Below are 18,501 nucleotides of genomic sequence, written 5' to 3'. Positions count from 1 at the left end.
ACGATGTTAGATGTGATCAATTTTTTAAAAATCATGCAGATTAAAAAAAAGATTTTAAGGGTTTGAAAAGATTCTTGTTGGAAATAATGAATCAAAACAAATTAGAATAAAAGCAGAGTAATAAAACCATGTTTCAGCCACCAGAGGGCGCCAAAAAGAGGCTCCATGTTAACGTCTGATTTAATAAATATTCAGAAACTAAAAGAAGCAGGACGGACACAATCCTCTCTGAGCAGCTGTTTATTGGTTGGAGGATTCTACACTTTACACCATAATTCAAAATGTTTCCTGATTGAAGCGGTCAGTGAGAACAGGGACTGAGTCACTGCAACATGTTGAATCAGACTGATTTAAGCCTCGGCCTCAAACATCTTCTTCCTGCCGTCCATTCCCGATTTGTCTTCAATGTTTTTACGCCAGTCCCCGACGTCACGCAGCTCCTTATCCTGAAACAGGAGAGGGTCAGAATGTGAGACTGTCTCTGAAGGTCTTTATTCAGTCCGTCACAGTCTCCTAAAGCTTATAGTTAGAGCTGGATCAGGCTTGGACCAGGTCTTAGTTCTGCTGCTATAGGCTTAGACTGACACACTGGGATCCTGTCTTTCCCTCTCTCTCCTCTCTCTGCCTTTCTCTCACTTTAACTCTTCCTGTCCCATTAAAGTTACTAACCATAGACCTTTCTGGAGTCCCTGAGCTCCCTTGTCTCGTAGGTTCCTCTGGATCTCTGCTTTTTGGGTCTGTCATTCTTTCCTTCTTTCCTTCTTTCTTTCTTTCCTTCTTTCTTTCTTTTTTTCCTTTTTCCTTTCCTTCTTTCCTTCTTTCCTTCTTTCTTTCTTTTTTTCCTTCTTTCTCTCATTCCTTCTTTCCTTCCTTCCTTTCCTGCCTTCCTTCCTGCCTTCCTTTTTCTTTCTTTCCTTCTTTCTTTCTTTCTTTCTTTCTTTCTTTCTTTCCTTCTTTCTTTCTTTCCTTCTTTCTTTCCTTCTTCCTTTCTTTTACTCCCTTTTTCCTTTCCTTCCTTCTTTCTTTCCTTCTTTCTTTCTTTTACTCCCCGTTTCCTTTCCTTCCTTCCTTCTCTCTTTCCTTCTTTCTTTCTTTTACTCCCCGTTTCCTTTCCTTCCTTCCTTCTCTCTTTCCTTCTTTCTTTCTTTTACTCCCTTTTCCTTTCCTTCCTTTTTCTTTATTTCCTTCTTTCTTTCTTTTACTCCCCTTTTCCTTTCCTTCCTTCTTTCCTTCCTTCCTTCTTTCTTTCTTTCTTTCTTTCTTTAATTCCTTCTTTCTTTCTCTCCTTTCCTTTGCTTCTTTCTTTCTTTCTTTCTTTCTTTTACTCCCCTTTTCCTTTCCTTCCTTCTTTCCTTCCTTCCTTCTTTCTTTCTTTCTTTCTTTCTTTAATTCCTTCTTTCTTTCTCTCCTTTCCTTTGCTTCTTTCTTTCTTTGTTCTTTCCATGTTTCTTCATCCTTGATGTCTCCTTTTCTTATCCCCTCCTTTCCTTCTGTCATTCCTTCACCATTTCCTCTCCTCTTTTTCTTTCTTCTGGTCTCCCTCTCTTCCCTCTTTTCTTAGACCTTTCTGGAGTCCCTGAGCTCCCTTGTCTCGTAGGTTCCTCTGGATCTCTGCTGCTGTGGACGTGGTCCAGACTCCAGCTGCTACAACTACTACTATCCGTCTCCCCACTATCATCTCTCTCTCTCTCTTCATCTCCCTCTATCCCTCTCTCCAACACGGTCTCAGCAGATGTGTGTCTAACATGAGTCTGGTCCTGCTGGAGGTCTCTGCCTGTTAAAGGAAGTTTGTCCTTGCCACTGTAACTTGCTAAATGCTGCAAAGTGCTCTGCTCATGGTGGATTAAGATGAGATCAGACTGAGTCCTGTCTGGAAGATGGGACTGGATCTGATCCGGTCTTGATGTTGGGTCTTTGTTGATAATAGAACATAGAGGACGGTCTAGACCTGCTCTGTTTGGAAAGACTTTTTGGGACTTGGTGCTTCATAAATAAAGATTGATTGATCCTCACCTCCTCTTTGACCTCCTTCTTGACCTGCTTCAGGTTGGCCCTCAGGTCCAGGTTGACCGTGTGTTTGGAGCCCAGCAGAGCCTTCAGCATGGCGTCAGCTGACATACGTACTTTCCTCAAGACGGGCTTCTTGAACTTGCCCATCAGGTCCTGGACTTTGATCCTCAGGTCATCAATCTGGAAATGTGTCATGGTATAGAAATGTTAAACTGAGTCTGGATTTACTTTGAGCAGCTTCAGGACTAACTGAGGTCTGTCTGTTCCTGTCGTCTACCTCTTTGTTGGTTTTAGAGACTTTCATCTCCAGGTTGTACCGCTCCTCGTCGATCACGTCGATCTTGTGGTGGATCTCCCTCGCCAGCTCCTGAAGAACAGAAGATCCGTTCAGACATCAAACACAGAACAGAAGCATCAGTGGATGTTGTAGTGGTGTATTACAGTAACAGGTACCTGCAGCTCCTGCATGTTCCTGGGCATAGAAATGGCAGGACAGTTCTCGTCCATGTACCTCCTCCTCTCCTGCTCTTGCTCCCTCTCTTCATCCTCCAGGATACCTTTGGCGATGGAGAGCATCAAACTCTGCCAGGAAGAAATCAAACACTGATGTAAAATGAGAAGATTTGTTCCTACATCAGCAGCGACATCTAAATCTCTAATATTTGAATCAACATTGTACAAAATTAAAGATCTTTTACCTTCAGCTGATGCTTACGACTCGAGGAGATCTTTCTCCTGAGGAATCAGAGAAACACACATTTATTTACATTTCATCACCCGGCTTTCTCACTGATCGTCCAGTTGTGTAAGATGCTTGATTCTGATTGGTCAGAAGCCCTTGACAATGGTTATTAACTTTCGCTAACAAACTGATCACACGTCATGTCAAATCAGAAAACGAGAGAAAGTTTAACATTTAAGAAAGACATTTTGTTCTCACAGTTATTTCACTTAATTGCGCTTTATTGTGCGCTTTGATGTCAGCTGGGTCTTTATTTCATTTCAAAGGAAAGTGTCACTGTGTCCACTTTTTAATTTTTTTTATTATATGTCCTGAAGTTGTGACTGTCTCAGATGGGAACAAATATGGACAGGGAAAAACTGTTTTATGTTATTTTAAAAGAAGAAAAAGACCTCAAGTTCTGAAAAGTTGCTGTTAAGGAAGTTACTTTTTTATGCACTTTCAGATGTGACCAAAACAAAATATGGAGTTCCTAATCTGCACTATGTTTTTGTTTTTGCTCATATGCACCTTAACATGTGCTTAACATGTGCAATACAACCTGTCAAAATGTGTTGAAGTTATGTGTTTAAAATGTAAAATTTAAAGAGGCAGTATTTCAGCATAGGTTTAGTTTAAGTGCTGCTCTTTTATTGTGTTTCTGCCCTTTTGGCAATACATTAATGAACATCCAGTGTGTTTGTTATCTTATCTTTTTGTTTTTCTTTTTAAATGGTTAACTTTGCTCACTGTCTGCTAAAAATGTCCAGCCCAGCTCATGTCCTTAGTATGAAAATCCATCCTGACAAAATATTTAATTGAATAGCCCTGACCTAGACTGTAATGTGAGGTAAAAACTTTAGGTTAGCCATCTCTCCAAAGAAAGTTAAACCCTGAGCGGTGGTGATGATAGCAGCAGGATTAGTTTCTTTTTTAAAGGTGTGTGAACCGCAGAGCTCAGAGAAGAAGGAGAGCTGAATGAGGACAGGTTCATGTTCAATCCACCACAACAGGCAGAGAAGAATCCATCACCATGGAACGATCACTGACGTAGGATTAATAACCGTTTATATAAATCACTTTAAATCAATAAAATCATCTTTAATCAATATTTTTACCAACGTGTTTGTATCTTAAGTTAGTAGCCAGGTAATAAGTGGGATTATGTATGATTATCAGGTAGTAATGGGAAAGAGAACACCTTCAGGGTGAGACAATACTCCTCTGATAACTACCTGCTAACCATACATTCGGTCTCAGCAGATGGCTGTCTAACATGAGTCTGGTCCTGCTGGAGGTTTCTGACTGTTAAAGGAAGTTTGTCCTCTCCGCTTTGACTTGCTAAATACTGTGAGGTGCAATGCTCATGGTGGATTAAGGTGGGGTCAGACTGAGTCTTACCCTGTCTTGGTGTTGGGTCTCTGTTCATAATTTGACATAGAGTGGTCTAGACCTGCTCTGTTTGTAAAAGAGTCTTGAGATAATGTTTGTTGTGATTTGGCGCTATACAAATAAAGATTGATTGACTGACATTACCCCTCTGGATTAAAATGTGAACCTTTAATTCACAGATTCTACAATACGCTTACAAAAGAGTTGATTTTGGAAAAGTCTTTGAGGTAAAATGAAAAACTAAACATTTATTTTTACCAGGAAAAATCAACTTTGATTCCATTTTTTTATGCATATGAAAAACATGAGGGCAGAATGACTCACTCTGACATCTTGGCGGTGTTTGTTGAGCTTCACAGCCTGCAGAAAAAAAACATGATGTTCAGGTTATAACACACACATGGAGGTAATATCAGTAAGGAAAGTATCTCAGAAACAGATACAAGTGAAACTTAAAGCTGGGGTTGGTAGTCACGGAAAACTAGCATGAATTTGAATGTAGCATTTCCTCAGGACTCTGTTTTGCACTACGTCAACTCATGTCTCACTCAGCGGTGAGAAAACACCAAAACATTCTCATGGTGAATGTTAAAAACACAAAGAAACAGGAAATGTACGCTCTGCAGGAGGCGGGCAGAACGGGAGGACGGGGTCTGATTGGTTTAACATTTTGGGACCCAAAAACAGTGATTGGTTGGTGTTTTCCCAGGTTTACTCCGGCTGTAGATAGCAGCTTTTTTTACCTCTTTTTTAAGAACACATTATGAATTGATTACCATCAGGACATAAAGATCATTTTAACCAGGAGAACAAAAAGTGGATCTAAGTCTGACTAACAACCCCAGCTTTAAAGAAGGTGAATTTTGGGTCAGGTTGATGATGGAGGTCTGGGATGATGACTCCACTCAGACGAAACGTGACACCGTCAGCGAGCATCAACTGTTTGTCTGAAGGAAAACCTTCTGGTCTAAACTTGGACAAGAATCTTGGGTCCATTTGTCCCTGTGGGCTCCCTGTCATGAAAGCTCTGTCTTCTGGAAGATTATCAGGACACACTTGATACCGTCTCTGTTGGTACTTAACATGTCTGAAGTGACAGAGACATAGTTCATCCTCTCTGGAAATAGAGAGCGAGCAAAACAATCCACATCAACGATCAGTTCATCCAAACGAGGAACAGAGACCTAACGGCTGTCGGATCCCAAAACACCTGAAATATGTGAGCCATGATTTCCCCTCTGGGACAAAGGGATGGAAATAATTAAAGATGACATAGTTTGTCTTTTTAAATAAATTAAAAAACACCTTCTGAAAATTAGTATGGGAAAAAAAAAACTAAATCAATTAAAAAAAGTTAATATCACAACAAAAACTCTGGGAATTATGTATTTCTAATTATTTATAATGTCATTTATTGAAGCCAACTTAAAGGCACTATGAGGAGTTTTTCATCACCTGAGAAACAGACTGAAACCGACACTGATGCCTCTTTATGACCTTCAAAAGCAAACAAAACCATAAACAACAACACTGATACCTTCTCTGTTGTCAGTTTTAATGCCTTAAACCACTAAGAGGGGGGTAGGTGTCAGACCACATGATTGACATTTGGCTTTAGAAACAGCCTTCATGGCAAATAATCATTGAGTGATACATCTGGCTGTTAAAAGACAGCAGGGTGAGGTTTTTGTTGAAAACATTACTTTTGCATGTACAGAACAAGAGATAAGAGGTATCACTTTGTCCACAAGGGGGCGCCTAAATTATATAAATCAAAAGTTCCTCATAGCAGCTTTAAAATATTTTAAAAAATCAATTGGATGCTTTTAAATAAACTTAATTGTTGAAATGTGGGATTTGAGTATTTTTTTTTTGGCATTTTAAAAACATTTTAATGGTCTTACATGTTCACTTTAAGAAAAATAAATAATAAATATAGGTTTTTATGATTTTCATATTTATCCAAAAACCTGTAATTGTATAATTAATAGAAGGTTTATTTCTCTTCTGGTCCCATCAAGCTAAACAACCTCATTAAATCTATATTACCAAGTTAAATCACAGTATCATCAGCGTATAAAGGGATTGACGAGTTGTATAAAAAATCAATTGGATGCTTTTAAATAAACTTAATTGTTGAAATGTGGGATTAAAGTATTTTTTTGGGGCATTTTTTAATGGTCTTACATGTTTACTTTACTTGTTGTTTTATTTGTCAGTATGTAGACGTGTGTCTTGGTACACAGCTACGACATGTAGCTATGTAGCTATGCTAACTAGCGCTAGCACTTATCCATGATAAATAAAACTCATCCACTAGATCTTCAAATCTGCAGACGTGGGGAGTCAAAGCGACCTTTGTGTTTATTAAGACAGCCTACAACTAGCATGCCTCCCTCCTAAGCTCCTTGTTAGCACACATGTGTGCAGGGAATGAAAAACGGAGGAGGGGTTGAGTTGTATTTTATACAGTCTATGGGCTGAACAAGCTCCGAGCTCTGACTTCCTGTTACAGACCGGATGGCGTTGTGACGTATGAAAAACACTGAAAAGTGAAACGGCTGGTTTCAGCACACATTTACAGAAAGGTGGAGAAATCAGAACAGGGGCAGAATGGAGTCTTTTTCATTCTCAGGGGGTTTGTAGACAGGGACACAGATTTCAGGGAGAGAACCATTAAAAAGTCAATTTTGCATGATATGTCACCTTTAAGAAATATTGATAATAAAAATAGGTTTCTATCATTTTTATATTTATCCAAAAACCTGCAATTGTATAATTAATAGAAGGTTTATTCCTTTTCTGGTCCCATCAAGCTAAACAACCTCATTAAATCTATATTACCAAGTTAAATCACAACATCATCAGCGTATAAAGGGATTGACGAGTTGTATAAAATTGCAGGAATTGACAATAAAGGCTTTTTCCACAGTAAAGAGAGTTATTAGGCTGTTAAAAGAGTGCAGGGTGTGATTTCACACATGTACAGGACTAACTCAGTAAATAAGAGGTATCACTTTGTCCACAAGGGGAGCCAAAATCAACACGGACAGAGAGTTCCTCACAGGAGCTTTAAGTAACTTTAAAAAAGAAACTTAATTTGAAATAATAATAAATAAGATTATATGTTTTTTTTTATTTTTTAACATCACAATTGTTGGGTTGTCTTTCTGTTTGTTTGTTTTAGTCTGTAAAGTCAGTAAAGTTTTAGTCCTTTATGCTTTTTCAGGAAAAAAAAAGATAAATAAATAACTGTCTGTGTTAGCCTCTATACCTGTTGTTGAATTAAATGTATGACTCATATATATATTTTTAACTTTATCACATATATAAACATGTGTTCAAATGCATGGATAAAACACTTCATTGAACTACGTTTACATGTTAAAGCAGAGAATCATCAGCGTAAAGAAGTGATGCACAAGTTATAAAGAAGTTAAAATGAGGACACTGGCATTAAAATGATCGAAAATAGGATTTCAGAACTCTAAAAAAAAATGATAAATGAGTCAACATAATGTATCTTTGAATTCAAAAACATAAACAACTCATTAAATCTACGTGATAAGAAGAGAAAGCAGAGAACCATCAGCGTAAAGAAGTGATGTCAGTTGCAAGAAAACTTAGAAAGACTTAAACAACATTTTAATAAAATAAATAAATATATATTTCAGCCTGGCATTGAGCAGTTATTTGACTCTACAGGAGGAGATTCTGATGGAAACTAAACTAGAGAATAAAAAATCCTGAGATGATGAAACCCTGATGTTAATTTACTGTGAAATGATGGAACCTTTAACATTTATACATTTTAAGCTAGCACCTTGAACCACTGTGGAATTATGAAACAAAATCCAGACACCTGAATTAAAATAATCAAAGAGCTGACATGTACAACTTTTCAAAGATTACTCAGAAAAACTACTTTGTTGATTTGATTCTATGCTAATATTAAAAAATAGGGCTTAAATGCTAATTTGTGAGCTAACAAAGCCACGAACACGAGATGAAAAATCTGGTTAGAGCTCCTCAAACATCTTCAGCTCGGCTAAAATCAAACATCAACACTTCTTCGGTAGAAATTAAGTTATCAGTCGTGTGATTTTTCGTGACACGTGACTTTTGGTTTGAACACTGCGTTTAAGTTGCGTGTGTTTGACTGTTAGCTAGCAAGCTAATTCACATGTGTGGTCCCAGGGAAGGAAAATCCAACAACATGGAATAATCTATAAATCAGCAAACAATGCAAACACTTCACAAACAGTCCATCAGATAAAAACAACATCAATTAAAGGATGTTATATTCTCTTTAAGGCTTTCGTGCACGAAGGTTTCATCTGGAAGTCGAACTGAAAGCACAGATTGTTCGAGGTCACGTTTCCAGCAAACGTTAACGTACGAAACATTCTCTCAGACAGACTGGACTCTGAAAACTGAGAGGCTATCACTTTCACACTCAAGAGTCCATTTACACCAACGCATCTCATCACGCTTCACCCCAAAAACTGAACCATTTTAACATCCAGCAGCTCCTCAGTCATCAGCATCATCAGAACTCCCATCATCCTGCAGGAACACGCTCAGATACACCCGTCTGTTTCACCAGCGTGCAAACAGGATATCAAAACAATACGTCTTTATAAACGTGCAACCAAGAAGACAAAGTGATTGTCTTCTTTTGCAGATCATCAGCCGAGCAGACGAAGATTTCTTACCTTTAATTCGAAGACTCAAAGCGGACAGAGCGACAGTTTAAGGAAGCTGCTCAGTTTTGGTGTAATTACTTGGTTTATATTGCATTCCCCAAAGGAAGAGGAAACTCCATCTTCTCTTTATGGAAGTTGATTTTCTAACACACCAATGGGCTCACCAGCTCCTGAAACACAATCTCTGACCCCCCCTTCACCCCCAAAAAACCTCCTCCCTGCCTCCTCATTATTAATAACCTGCTTCCTCTGGATTGTTCTGCAGATTGCATTATTCCTCCACATCCTTCAAAACGAATCTTCTCGTGAAGCTGGAGATTAAATCACCACTAAAGAAAAGAAGCAAATCAGTAAGATGTAAAGATTCAGAGATTACTGTGTGGATAAAAAGCCGGGCTGTGGAGGGAAAGTGGGGATGTGATGAAAGTTGAGGGCGCAGCAGGTGGATGGGCAGAAGAAGCCCGAGTGGAGTTTCATGAAAGACATTTAAGACACACTCAGAGGATGATATGAAGCAGCTGGTAGGAGAAGCTGCTCAGAGAGAGGGGAACGCTCCCAACAAAGACCTCACAGGATCATAACTTTGATTACTAAAGAGTGAGAATGTGGAAGAAATCAGACACTGTCAGATATTTAAAGAGTACAGAACAGAACTGGGATGTTTACTTTTAAACGCCTTCATGAATATATGTTGGAGGATCTTTCCTCAATTCCTTTGTTTTCCTGCAGCTGCTTTTACGAGCACAATTTTCACTCTTTAAACACTTAAAAAAGTTCCTAAACATTTTAAATATAATATTTTTTGTGATTCCCTGAGATTACAACTCCAATTATTATTCTTCAGTAGTAAATGTCATGACAAATTTTCAAATTAACTCTTAATATGACAAAAAAAAAAGTACAAATAAATTCAAAAGATTCGTGCAAAACATTAAAAACATCCAAAATTAATACTAGTGTCCTGGTTTGGTTAGGGTTAGAAAAAAAAATATATATATATATATATATAAATGTCCATTCTTTATTAGAATTATTTTTTTAAAACACCAACAAAAAACAACAACTCTAAATTCAAACACTACTGAATTAAAACATTTTTTTTAAATTAATGTCAAAACTAAAACCCTAAGAAATATTCATTTCTAATTGTTTATACTGTAATATATTTATTATTATTATTTATGATGCTATATATTTATTATAATTTTCTTTTTATAATTATTTATACTGTAATATATTTATTATAATTATTTATTTTTAATTATTTATACTACTATATATGTATTATAATGATCTATGTATAATTATATATAATGTAAAATATTTATTATATATTATTTATTTTTAATTATTTATGATGCTATATATTTATTATAATTTTCTTTTTATAATTATTTATACTGTAATATATTTATTATAATTATTAATACTGTAATATATATATTATAATTATTTATTTTTAATTATTTATAGTACTATATATGTATTATAATGATCTATGTATAATAATATATAATGTAAAATATTTATTATATATCATTTTTTTTAAATTATTTATGATGCTATATATTTATTATAATTATCTATTTATAATTATTTATTTTGTAATATATTTATTATAATTATTAATACTGTAATTAATATATTATAATTATTTATTTTTTAATTATTTATACTACTATATATGTATTATAATGATCTATGTATAATTATATATAATGTAAAATATTTATTATATATTATTTATTTTTAATTATTTATGATGCTATATATTTATTATAATGATCTATTTATAATTATTTATTTTGTAAAATATTTGTTATATATTATTTATTTTATTGGGGAATTGGAACTTAAAATATATTTTTAAAATCAGTTTGATGTTTTTTAAATGGACTTAAATGTCTTCATTGTAGAAATGATTAAATGTGTGATTGGAGTAAATTTGAGACAGAAGCATTAAAAGTATTTGTTCTTGTGTTCCTCTCTGAGAGGGGTGAGCTAAAGGAACCATCGGGGGGGGTCAGTGATGGCTGCTGCTGACGGACGAACTGCAGCATGTGAAACCACGAACACGCAAACCGTCCACAAACACCAGGGAGTCCCTAAAGTAGAGATAACTGTTACTATTTAACATTTTCACACAGATATTAAAGAGTGAATAAATAAGTTAGCACTGTTAGGTAAAGATGTAGAGGATGCATGTTCTGTTGGTATGTTTCCACGTTCTTGTTGTTGGTGTTTGTGTCTCCTGGAGGCAGACACTTCTCTGTAAGGAGAATGTGCAGCAGTGTATTAATTGTTTTCACAGCCAGCACAAGTCTAAATCCATCAGTCGCTTTCAGAAGAGATGTGCTGAGAGGGCTTTACCGAAATAGAAAGAATGAGCGTCACCTAATGAAGCTGAAGGGAAATTATAGTGATGACAGAGCCGCTGCAGAACTCCACCGCTCCATGAAACAGCTGGGTTCACACACACATGGCAGGAGGCTGCTTTTAGACGGGGCACGGTCCAAGCCGTTCCTAACTATCACAGAACACACACACATGGCACCTTTTCTATTTCCATGGGAACTTAAACATCATGAAGGGGGGTTAGTTCTATTTAATCTAAAGATGGGCCTTCAACCATGTGGAGGTAGACCGGGAGCTACCACCAAGGTTTCCTGAGTATGTCCTATAAATGACCAGCCTATAGCAGTCTTTATCACTCCTAAAAGCAGCCTTAACCAGCCTATAGCAGCCCTAATCATACTTTACCAGCCTATAGCAGCTGTTATCAGTCCTAATAGCAGCCTTTATCCGTCTATAGCAACCTTTACAAGCCTACAGCAGCCTACAACAGCCTTACATGCCTATAGCAGCCTTTATCAGTCCTAATAGCAAACCTTAACCAGCCCATATAAGCCATACAAGCCTATAGCAGCAGTTATCAGTCCCATTTGCAGCCTTTACCAGCCTATCGGAGCCCTTCTAGCCTATAGCAGCCTTTATCAGTCCTAATAGCGAACTTTCACCAGCCTATAGCAGCCTTACCAGCCTAGATCAGCCTATATCAGTCCTAATAGCTGGCTTTATCAGCTTAAAGCAGCCTTAATCAGCCTATAGCAGCCTTTACCATCCTATAGCAGCCTTTATCATTCCTAATAGCAGCCTTAATCATACTTTACCAGTCTACAGCTGCCTATAGCAGCCTATAACAGCCTTGACCAGCCTATAGAAGCATATAGCAGCTGTTATCAGTCCTTGTAGCAGCCTTAACCAGCCTATAGCAGCCCTAATCATATTTTACCAGTCTACAGCAGCCTATAACAGCCTTAACCAGCCTATAGCAGCCCTAATCATACTTTACCAGTCTACAGCAGCCTATAACAGCCTTGACCAGCCTATAGCAGCCCTAATCATACTTTACCAGTCTACAGCAGCCTATAACAGCCTTGACCAGCCTATAGCAGCCCTAATCATACTTTACCAGTCTACAGCAGCCTATAACAGCCTTGACCAGCCTATAGCAGCTGTTATCAGTCCTAATAGCAGCCTTTATCCATCTGTACAAGCCTACAGCAGCCTTAAAAGCCTATAGCAGCCTTTATCAGTACTAGCAAACCTTAACCGACCCATATAAGCCATACTAGCCTATAGCAGCTGTTATCAGTCCCATTACCAGCCTATAGGAGCCCGACTAGCCTATAGCAGCCTTATCAGTCCTAAAAGCAGCCTTCATTAGCCTATAGCAGCCTATACCAGCCTTTTAAATGAAAGCATCCTATAGCAGCTGTTATCAGTCCCATTAACAGCCTTTATCAGTCCTAATAGTAGCCTTTGTAAATCCTAAAAGCAGCCCTTATCTGCCTATAGCAGCCTAACCAGCCTATAACAGCCTTTATCAGTTCTAGTAGCAAACCTTTACCAGCCTATAGCAGCTGTTATCAGTACTATTAACAGCCTTTACCAGCCAATAGCAGCCCTACTAGCCTATAGCAGCTTATATCTGCCCTAATAGCAGCCTTTAACAGTCCAGAAAGCAGGCTTTATCAGTCTTATTAGCAGCCTTTACCCTCATATAGCCTTACCAGCCTATGGCAGCCTTAATCCGTCCTAATAGCAAGCCTATAGCAGTTGTTATAGCAGCCTATAGTAGCCTTACCAGCCTGTAGCAGTCTTTATCAGTCATGGTTAATGATTCTAAAATGTCCTGAAATAACTTTTGTCATGAGTTGTTTCTCTATGAATAAAAATAATGATGTTAAGCACTTCATCAATATCATAAGAAGAGATTAAACAAAGATGAATGTCACTGTTAAAATAACACAAACTCCTTGTCAACAACATGAATCCTTTTAAAATATTTTAATGGTACAAATTATGTCTGACTTAAGAAACATGACATGAAAAACACATCGCTTCACATTTCTGAGTATCATATGCATTGAGAACATTCTGGGCCACTGAGAAATCACCTGAGAGAACGAGTAAGAAAATTATTCAGTTTGATATGACCACTTTCACTGGAAACAACGAAGGGTTGACTAAATATGCTGATACTTTGACTTCTTCAGTGTAATATATGTCAATCAAAACATACGTAGTGAAATATATCCTCCAAGTTTCACCACCTTTCATATCGGCAGAACACAAAGTACTGTACAAGAACAACCAGCAAATATATTACAGCGAGTTCAACTTTACATCAATGTTTTCTTAAGTTTGCCCCAAAAAAATAAAAACATCCAAAAAATATTTAACATTTTACAACATACTGAGTGAAGTCCAAGTCCATACAAAGTGTGCAAATGTCACCATACGGTCACAGAACAACTCCAAATGAAGGCACCATACTTTTAGCTTCACTCCTATCCAACCACTCACATGACGGCTGAGCTGTGCTGCCGGGCAGGGGGGGGCGTTAGCATCAAGGTGCTAACGACTGTCCGGTACGAATTAATCTCACTGAAGCCGCCGATGGGGAAAAGAATATGCAATTAAAAAAAGGGGTTTAAAAATTAAAGGTGTAGAAGCTTGCCGGATGTGTTGAAAGGTCTGTAAATTAAAGTTTGTGTTGGCTTTGGCGCCCCCTGTGGTCACAGGTGCACATTACAGATACTTAATGAGGGCTGATTTGGTTTGAACTAACAAGCTCCAGGAGGATTTTTCATGACTATTCATTTATGTGAATTTTCAAACCGTTGTCATGATTCTTGGAGACGTTGTGCTCTGCAATAAACTGCAGAATTTACTGGTTATTGATTTAATCACTTTTATCAATATGACTTAATATTCTCTTATCTGTTTTTGAAGATACCCTAGCTTTGATGGTGGAATATTTATTTATTCTATTTTATATTTTTCTATTTATTTCTGTCTTAAAGCTGGGGTTGGTAGTCTCAGAAAACTAGCATGAATTTGAATGTAGCATTTCCTCAGGACTCCGTCTAACCCCTCCCCTCCTCCCTCAGAGCTCCTCCAAAGCGACGCCCCCACGACCGTATGATGGTGACTGATTCAAAACCGGTCCTCACCAAAACATTCTCATAGTGAAAGTTAACACAAACAAACAAACATGGCTGCTGTTAGCACTCACAACTGTCATGCTAGCATTATCCAGTTGTCCTGGTGACACGATATCAGGAGGAAAGTTATAACACATATATAACACTGTAACAGCTCTACTGTTTGTTAAACCTGTTCAGTGTAGATGCTCTTAATTCCTACAGTGTTGACAGTCAGTGAAGGCATCAGGAGAGGTGTAGAGTGTGTGAGCGGGAGAGAGGAGAGACAAGAGGAGAAGTTCTTCATTCATTCAAACATTGCTTGTTGTTTTGTTGGACGGACGCTACAGTACATCTACATTTCTGTAGGACTTACTAAATGTCATTCATTCTTCTGCTTGTCAGAGCCCCCGTGGTGAGAGCTTTTTAGACTCTGATCCGGACTACAGTCCTGAGCAAAGCCCCTCATGGGGTCAGAGGGGACAGGCCCGAGGTGGAGCGAGAGGGGCAGTCAGTAGAGTCAGGGGAAGCAGAGGCAGGAGACGGGGAGTGAACGCCGGGGAAATGTACGCTCTGCAGGAGGCGGGCAGAACGGCAGGACGGGATCTGATTGGTTTAACATTTTGGCACCAAAAACGGTGATTGGTTGGTGTTTTCCCAGGTTTACTCCGGCTGTAGATAGCAGCTTTTTTTTACCTCTTTTTTAAGAACACATTATGTATTGATTACCATCAGGACATAAAGATCATTTTAACCAGGAGAACAAAGAGTGGATCTAAATCTGAACACCAACCCCAGATTTAATCTGAATGTTTGACCAACAATTATATAAAGTAAGTGTAAAGAGAACTGTTATTGTTTTGTTTCTTTTGTTAAAATGGGAAAAATCTATAAAAATCTTTAAAAAAAAAAAGTAGAATTTAACATTATCCCTCCTAGTATTTAGTTAAATTTGAAAAGTAGGTTTTTGTTCAAGAACTTTGTTTATTCTTTGAAGCATTTAATAGTTTATTTGGTGTTTCGGTTTCAGCCAAGAATTTTCATTTCGGTGCATCCCTAATTCCTACCAACAGCAGCTTTAACTAGTCGATTAGTCTGACTTCCTGCGTTAACACAGCTTCAAGTTTTAAATGATGATTAGATTTTGTTGATTTAATCTTCTAAACTTTATTAACGTGTTGAAAGGCGTGTAAACCTTGAACGTCACTTTGATGCTGTGATTCTGAAGGAAAGTAAACATGGTGACCGCAGCACTCATATCTGATTATCACTCCTCCATGTGACATGTGATCAGTCATAATTTAAAAAAACAAAAACAATTAAAACAGCATTAAAATAAAAACAACACGTTGCATTTTGAACAACCCTGTGAGTAGTGCAAAAATCCTCTCTTTGCAGTGTAAACCCTGAATGGCAGCTCAGTGGCACGGACACACTAATACTGAAAATCCACAGACGCACTTCACCCAGCTTCACTGCATACACCGAGGTTCAAGTTCACAGAGTCCCGGTCCCAGCACCACCGAAGAAGAAGAGTCAGATCTGAACTGTGGCTGAGAACGGGACTGCAGTCTTCCTCACAGAGGACACGTTGGGGCTGTTCATCCTCCATCAAGTATGACCTCAAAAAAAAAAAAAAACAACACAAAGAAAAAGAGAAGCCTGAAAAGGTCACGAAGCAGAGAAGCAGATTCTGTGAAAGGAAAAGAATCCAGATCCAGAACACGACTTTCTCCGGTCCTCCGGGTGACGAGCAGCAGAGTTGTAGCTTCGTCAGGGTTCAAAAAACGACGCCTTTTTAATACCCAACAACTACAACATCCAACAACCAAACCAGCAAATATAGATTTTTAGGAAGAAAAACAAAGCTCCAACAGAAGGTGGTGAGTTACTCCCGTCAGTCAGATCGAGTCAAAGCCTCACGGGGGGAAGACGGCACTTCAAACCTGGCATCGGAAATATCTGAGACGCAGCTTTCGTGATCGCTCCTGATGGGATTCAAACGGTCTGATAGTCAGTCCCTCCAGGATTTTTTTTTTTGCTTTTTTCCCCCAATAACATCTCAGGGGCAAGTAAATACGCTAAATTAAAGTTGTTTTTAGAAAACATTCTTGATGTGACCACTGGGACTGTTTTTTGATTCTCTTGATTCACAGAAAAATGCCATGAAAGGGCTGTGTTTCACATTTACGACGGTCCCTGAATGCACCTCGTAGTGACGGGCACTTGACAGGCAGTTCACGGCACTCTGAAATTAATCTGCATCTTTGACTACAAGGAGTTGATCAAAACTTACTGAATGTGTCTGATGTTTCACCAAACTGGATTAAATCAAGCTGTAGACGCAGAGCTTTTTACGGTAATGGCGGCAACGATGTCAAACCTCAAATAGTAGTACCTTAAATCAGTGATTTTCAACCACTGTGCCGTGGCACACTAGTGTGCCGTGACAGATCGTCAGGTGTGCCGTGGGACATAATCAAATTTCACTTAGTTATTCCAAAAAAGTATTATTCATATCCTGCAAATAATTTGCCATGTAGTGCGTCTGTGTCTGCAGTGTAGTGACTGGCAGAGTAATTCAGTCCTCGTCCATGTACTGACCTGCGCTCCCCACCCACTGGGTGGCAATGAAGCACACCTTGTTAATTTAAGACAATAGAATTAATGATGCGTGCGAGAGGTGTATGTGACAAGACGTAGACGTACAAAAGCAATGGATAAATATTCAAAAAGGAAAAATGAAACTCCAAACTTGGCCCTGTACAAAATTCTAACCTGGATGAAGAGAGTAATATGGGTGGTTGAAAAGGCAACTTTTCTGAGAAAAACTACATCGGTGACTGCGAGAGCTCTCAAAGCTAGCTACTTAGTAGCTGAACTCTTAGCCAAATTAAGAAAGCCACACACTGTGGCAGGGACAATAATACTACCTGCAAAAGCTATTGTAAATAAGATGCTTTGCCCTGACACAGTGAAAGAAGTTGCCGAAGTCCCTCTCTCAGATAAATAGATTCATATATTGAGAGACTAAATGTGTCATTTTGTAAAACTTTTGGTTGGTGGTGTGACTCAGGATTTTTTTAATGTATGAAATGTGCCTTGGCTAAAAAAAGGTTGAAAAAGACTGCCTTAAATAGTAAACAGACGCCCCGTGGATGTGTCTGTGTCACTAACACACACCGGGGGTAAAATCCTCAATGAAGATGAGACAGATGCATGGAGGTGAGGAGAGCTGGTTCATAAAGCACACCTGCTGCAGGTAGAGACCAAGCTAACACTGAGCCCCTCAATCTATAAATAACAACGTTGTCATGGTCACTTGTCCTGCCTGCTGTCCTCTCTTCACCCGTTCTCTGTGCGTGTTTTGCTGTTCAAAAGTGCCGATCAAGTGAGGACTTACGTTTAAGGAAGTGAAATTGATGACAAAACCGATGACGTACAGGGGCTGAGGTTGAGGTAATTGGTCAAATTTGCGGTGATTGTATAAAATTGCAAGGCCGTGAAAAAATCGCGCTGATTGGTTGAATTTGCGTTGATGGTTGCGATCGCGAAATCGCAACTTCCTGGAGGGACTGGATAGTCTGGCTCCTGAAAGCTCTGCTATGAAAGGAACGTGGTGTAAAGAGGGATTTAGAGAACTTTATAAATGTGTAGTGTTAGCTAGTTTAAGGGTTCAAAGGGTTTTCCTCAACACCGAGGTCTTTCTGTGTTGAATACTCGATTCTGATTAACAGTCACGCCAGCGCCAACCTGCTCCGTTAGGATTTCACCTCTTCCTGTTGACACTTGTATCATTAGACCGATTCCCAGCAGAGAGAAGGAGCAAGAGAACCACGTAACGAGTAAGAGATGAGTGAAAGAAGGGGGAACTGGCACACTGACACACTGGGATCCTAGCTCACCTTCTTCCCCCCAACCCCTTCATCACTTACTTTAACTCTCCCTGTCCCATTAAAGTTACTAACCATAGACCTTTCTGGAGTCCCTGAGCTCCATTGTCTCGTAGATTCCTCTGAGCTGCCGTAGACGTCCTCCTGCTGTGGACGATCTGGACTCCAGCTGATACGGACGTGCTGGACTCCAGCGGCAACAGCTTCTACGACTCGTCTCATCACTATCACCTCTCTCTCTTACTCCCCTCTATCTGTCTTTCCAGACCCAACTCAGTCGAGGCATGATG

General features: G+C 38.6%; 1 protein-coding gene across 3 annotated transcripts; it reads right to left on the bottom strand.

Moving 5' to 3' along the window:
- Positions 1-224: 224 nt before the first annotated feature.
- Positions 225-9,231, bottom strand: LOC117813756 (troponin I, fast skeletal muscle-like). 3 transcript variants are annotated; one of them, XM_034684781.1, is made up of 7 exons: positions 9,206-9,231; positions 4,448-4,483; positions 2,709-2,745; positions 2,464-2,592; positions 2,288-2,377; positions 2,014-2,190; positions 225-446 (listed from the first exon to the last, which is right to left on the bottom strand). In XM_034684781.1, the coding sequence occupies exons 2-7, from the start codon at positions 4,453-4,455 to the stop codon at positions 351-353; spliced, it is 537 nt and encodes a 178-aa protein (XP_034540672.1). In that variant the 5' UTR covers positions 4,456-4,483; positions 9,206-9,231; the 3' UTR covers positions 225-350. The 3 variants fall into 3 exon arrangements, with proteins under 3 accessions (XP_034540672.1, XP_034540670.1, XP_034540669.1); XM_034684779.1 differs by lacking the exon at positions 9,206-9,231 and adding an exon at positions 9,070-9,174; XM_034684778.1 differs by lacking the exon at positions 9,206-9,231 and adding an exon at positions 8,839-9,012.
- Between the last annotated feature and the right edge of the window lie 9,270 nt (positions 9,232-18,501).

This window comes from Notolabrus celidotus, chromosome 6, assembly GCF_009762535.1.
Source record: "Notolabrus celidotus isolate fNotCel1 chromosome 6, fNotCel1.pri, whole genome shotgun sequence".
Lineage (NCBI taxonomy): Eukaryota > Metazoa > Chordata > Actinopteri > Labriformes > Labridae > Notolabrus > Notolabrus celidotus.
This window is presented reverse-complemented; position numbering and strand designations above follow the sequence as displayed.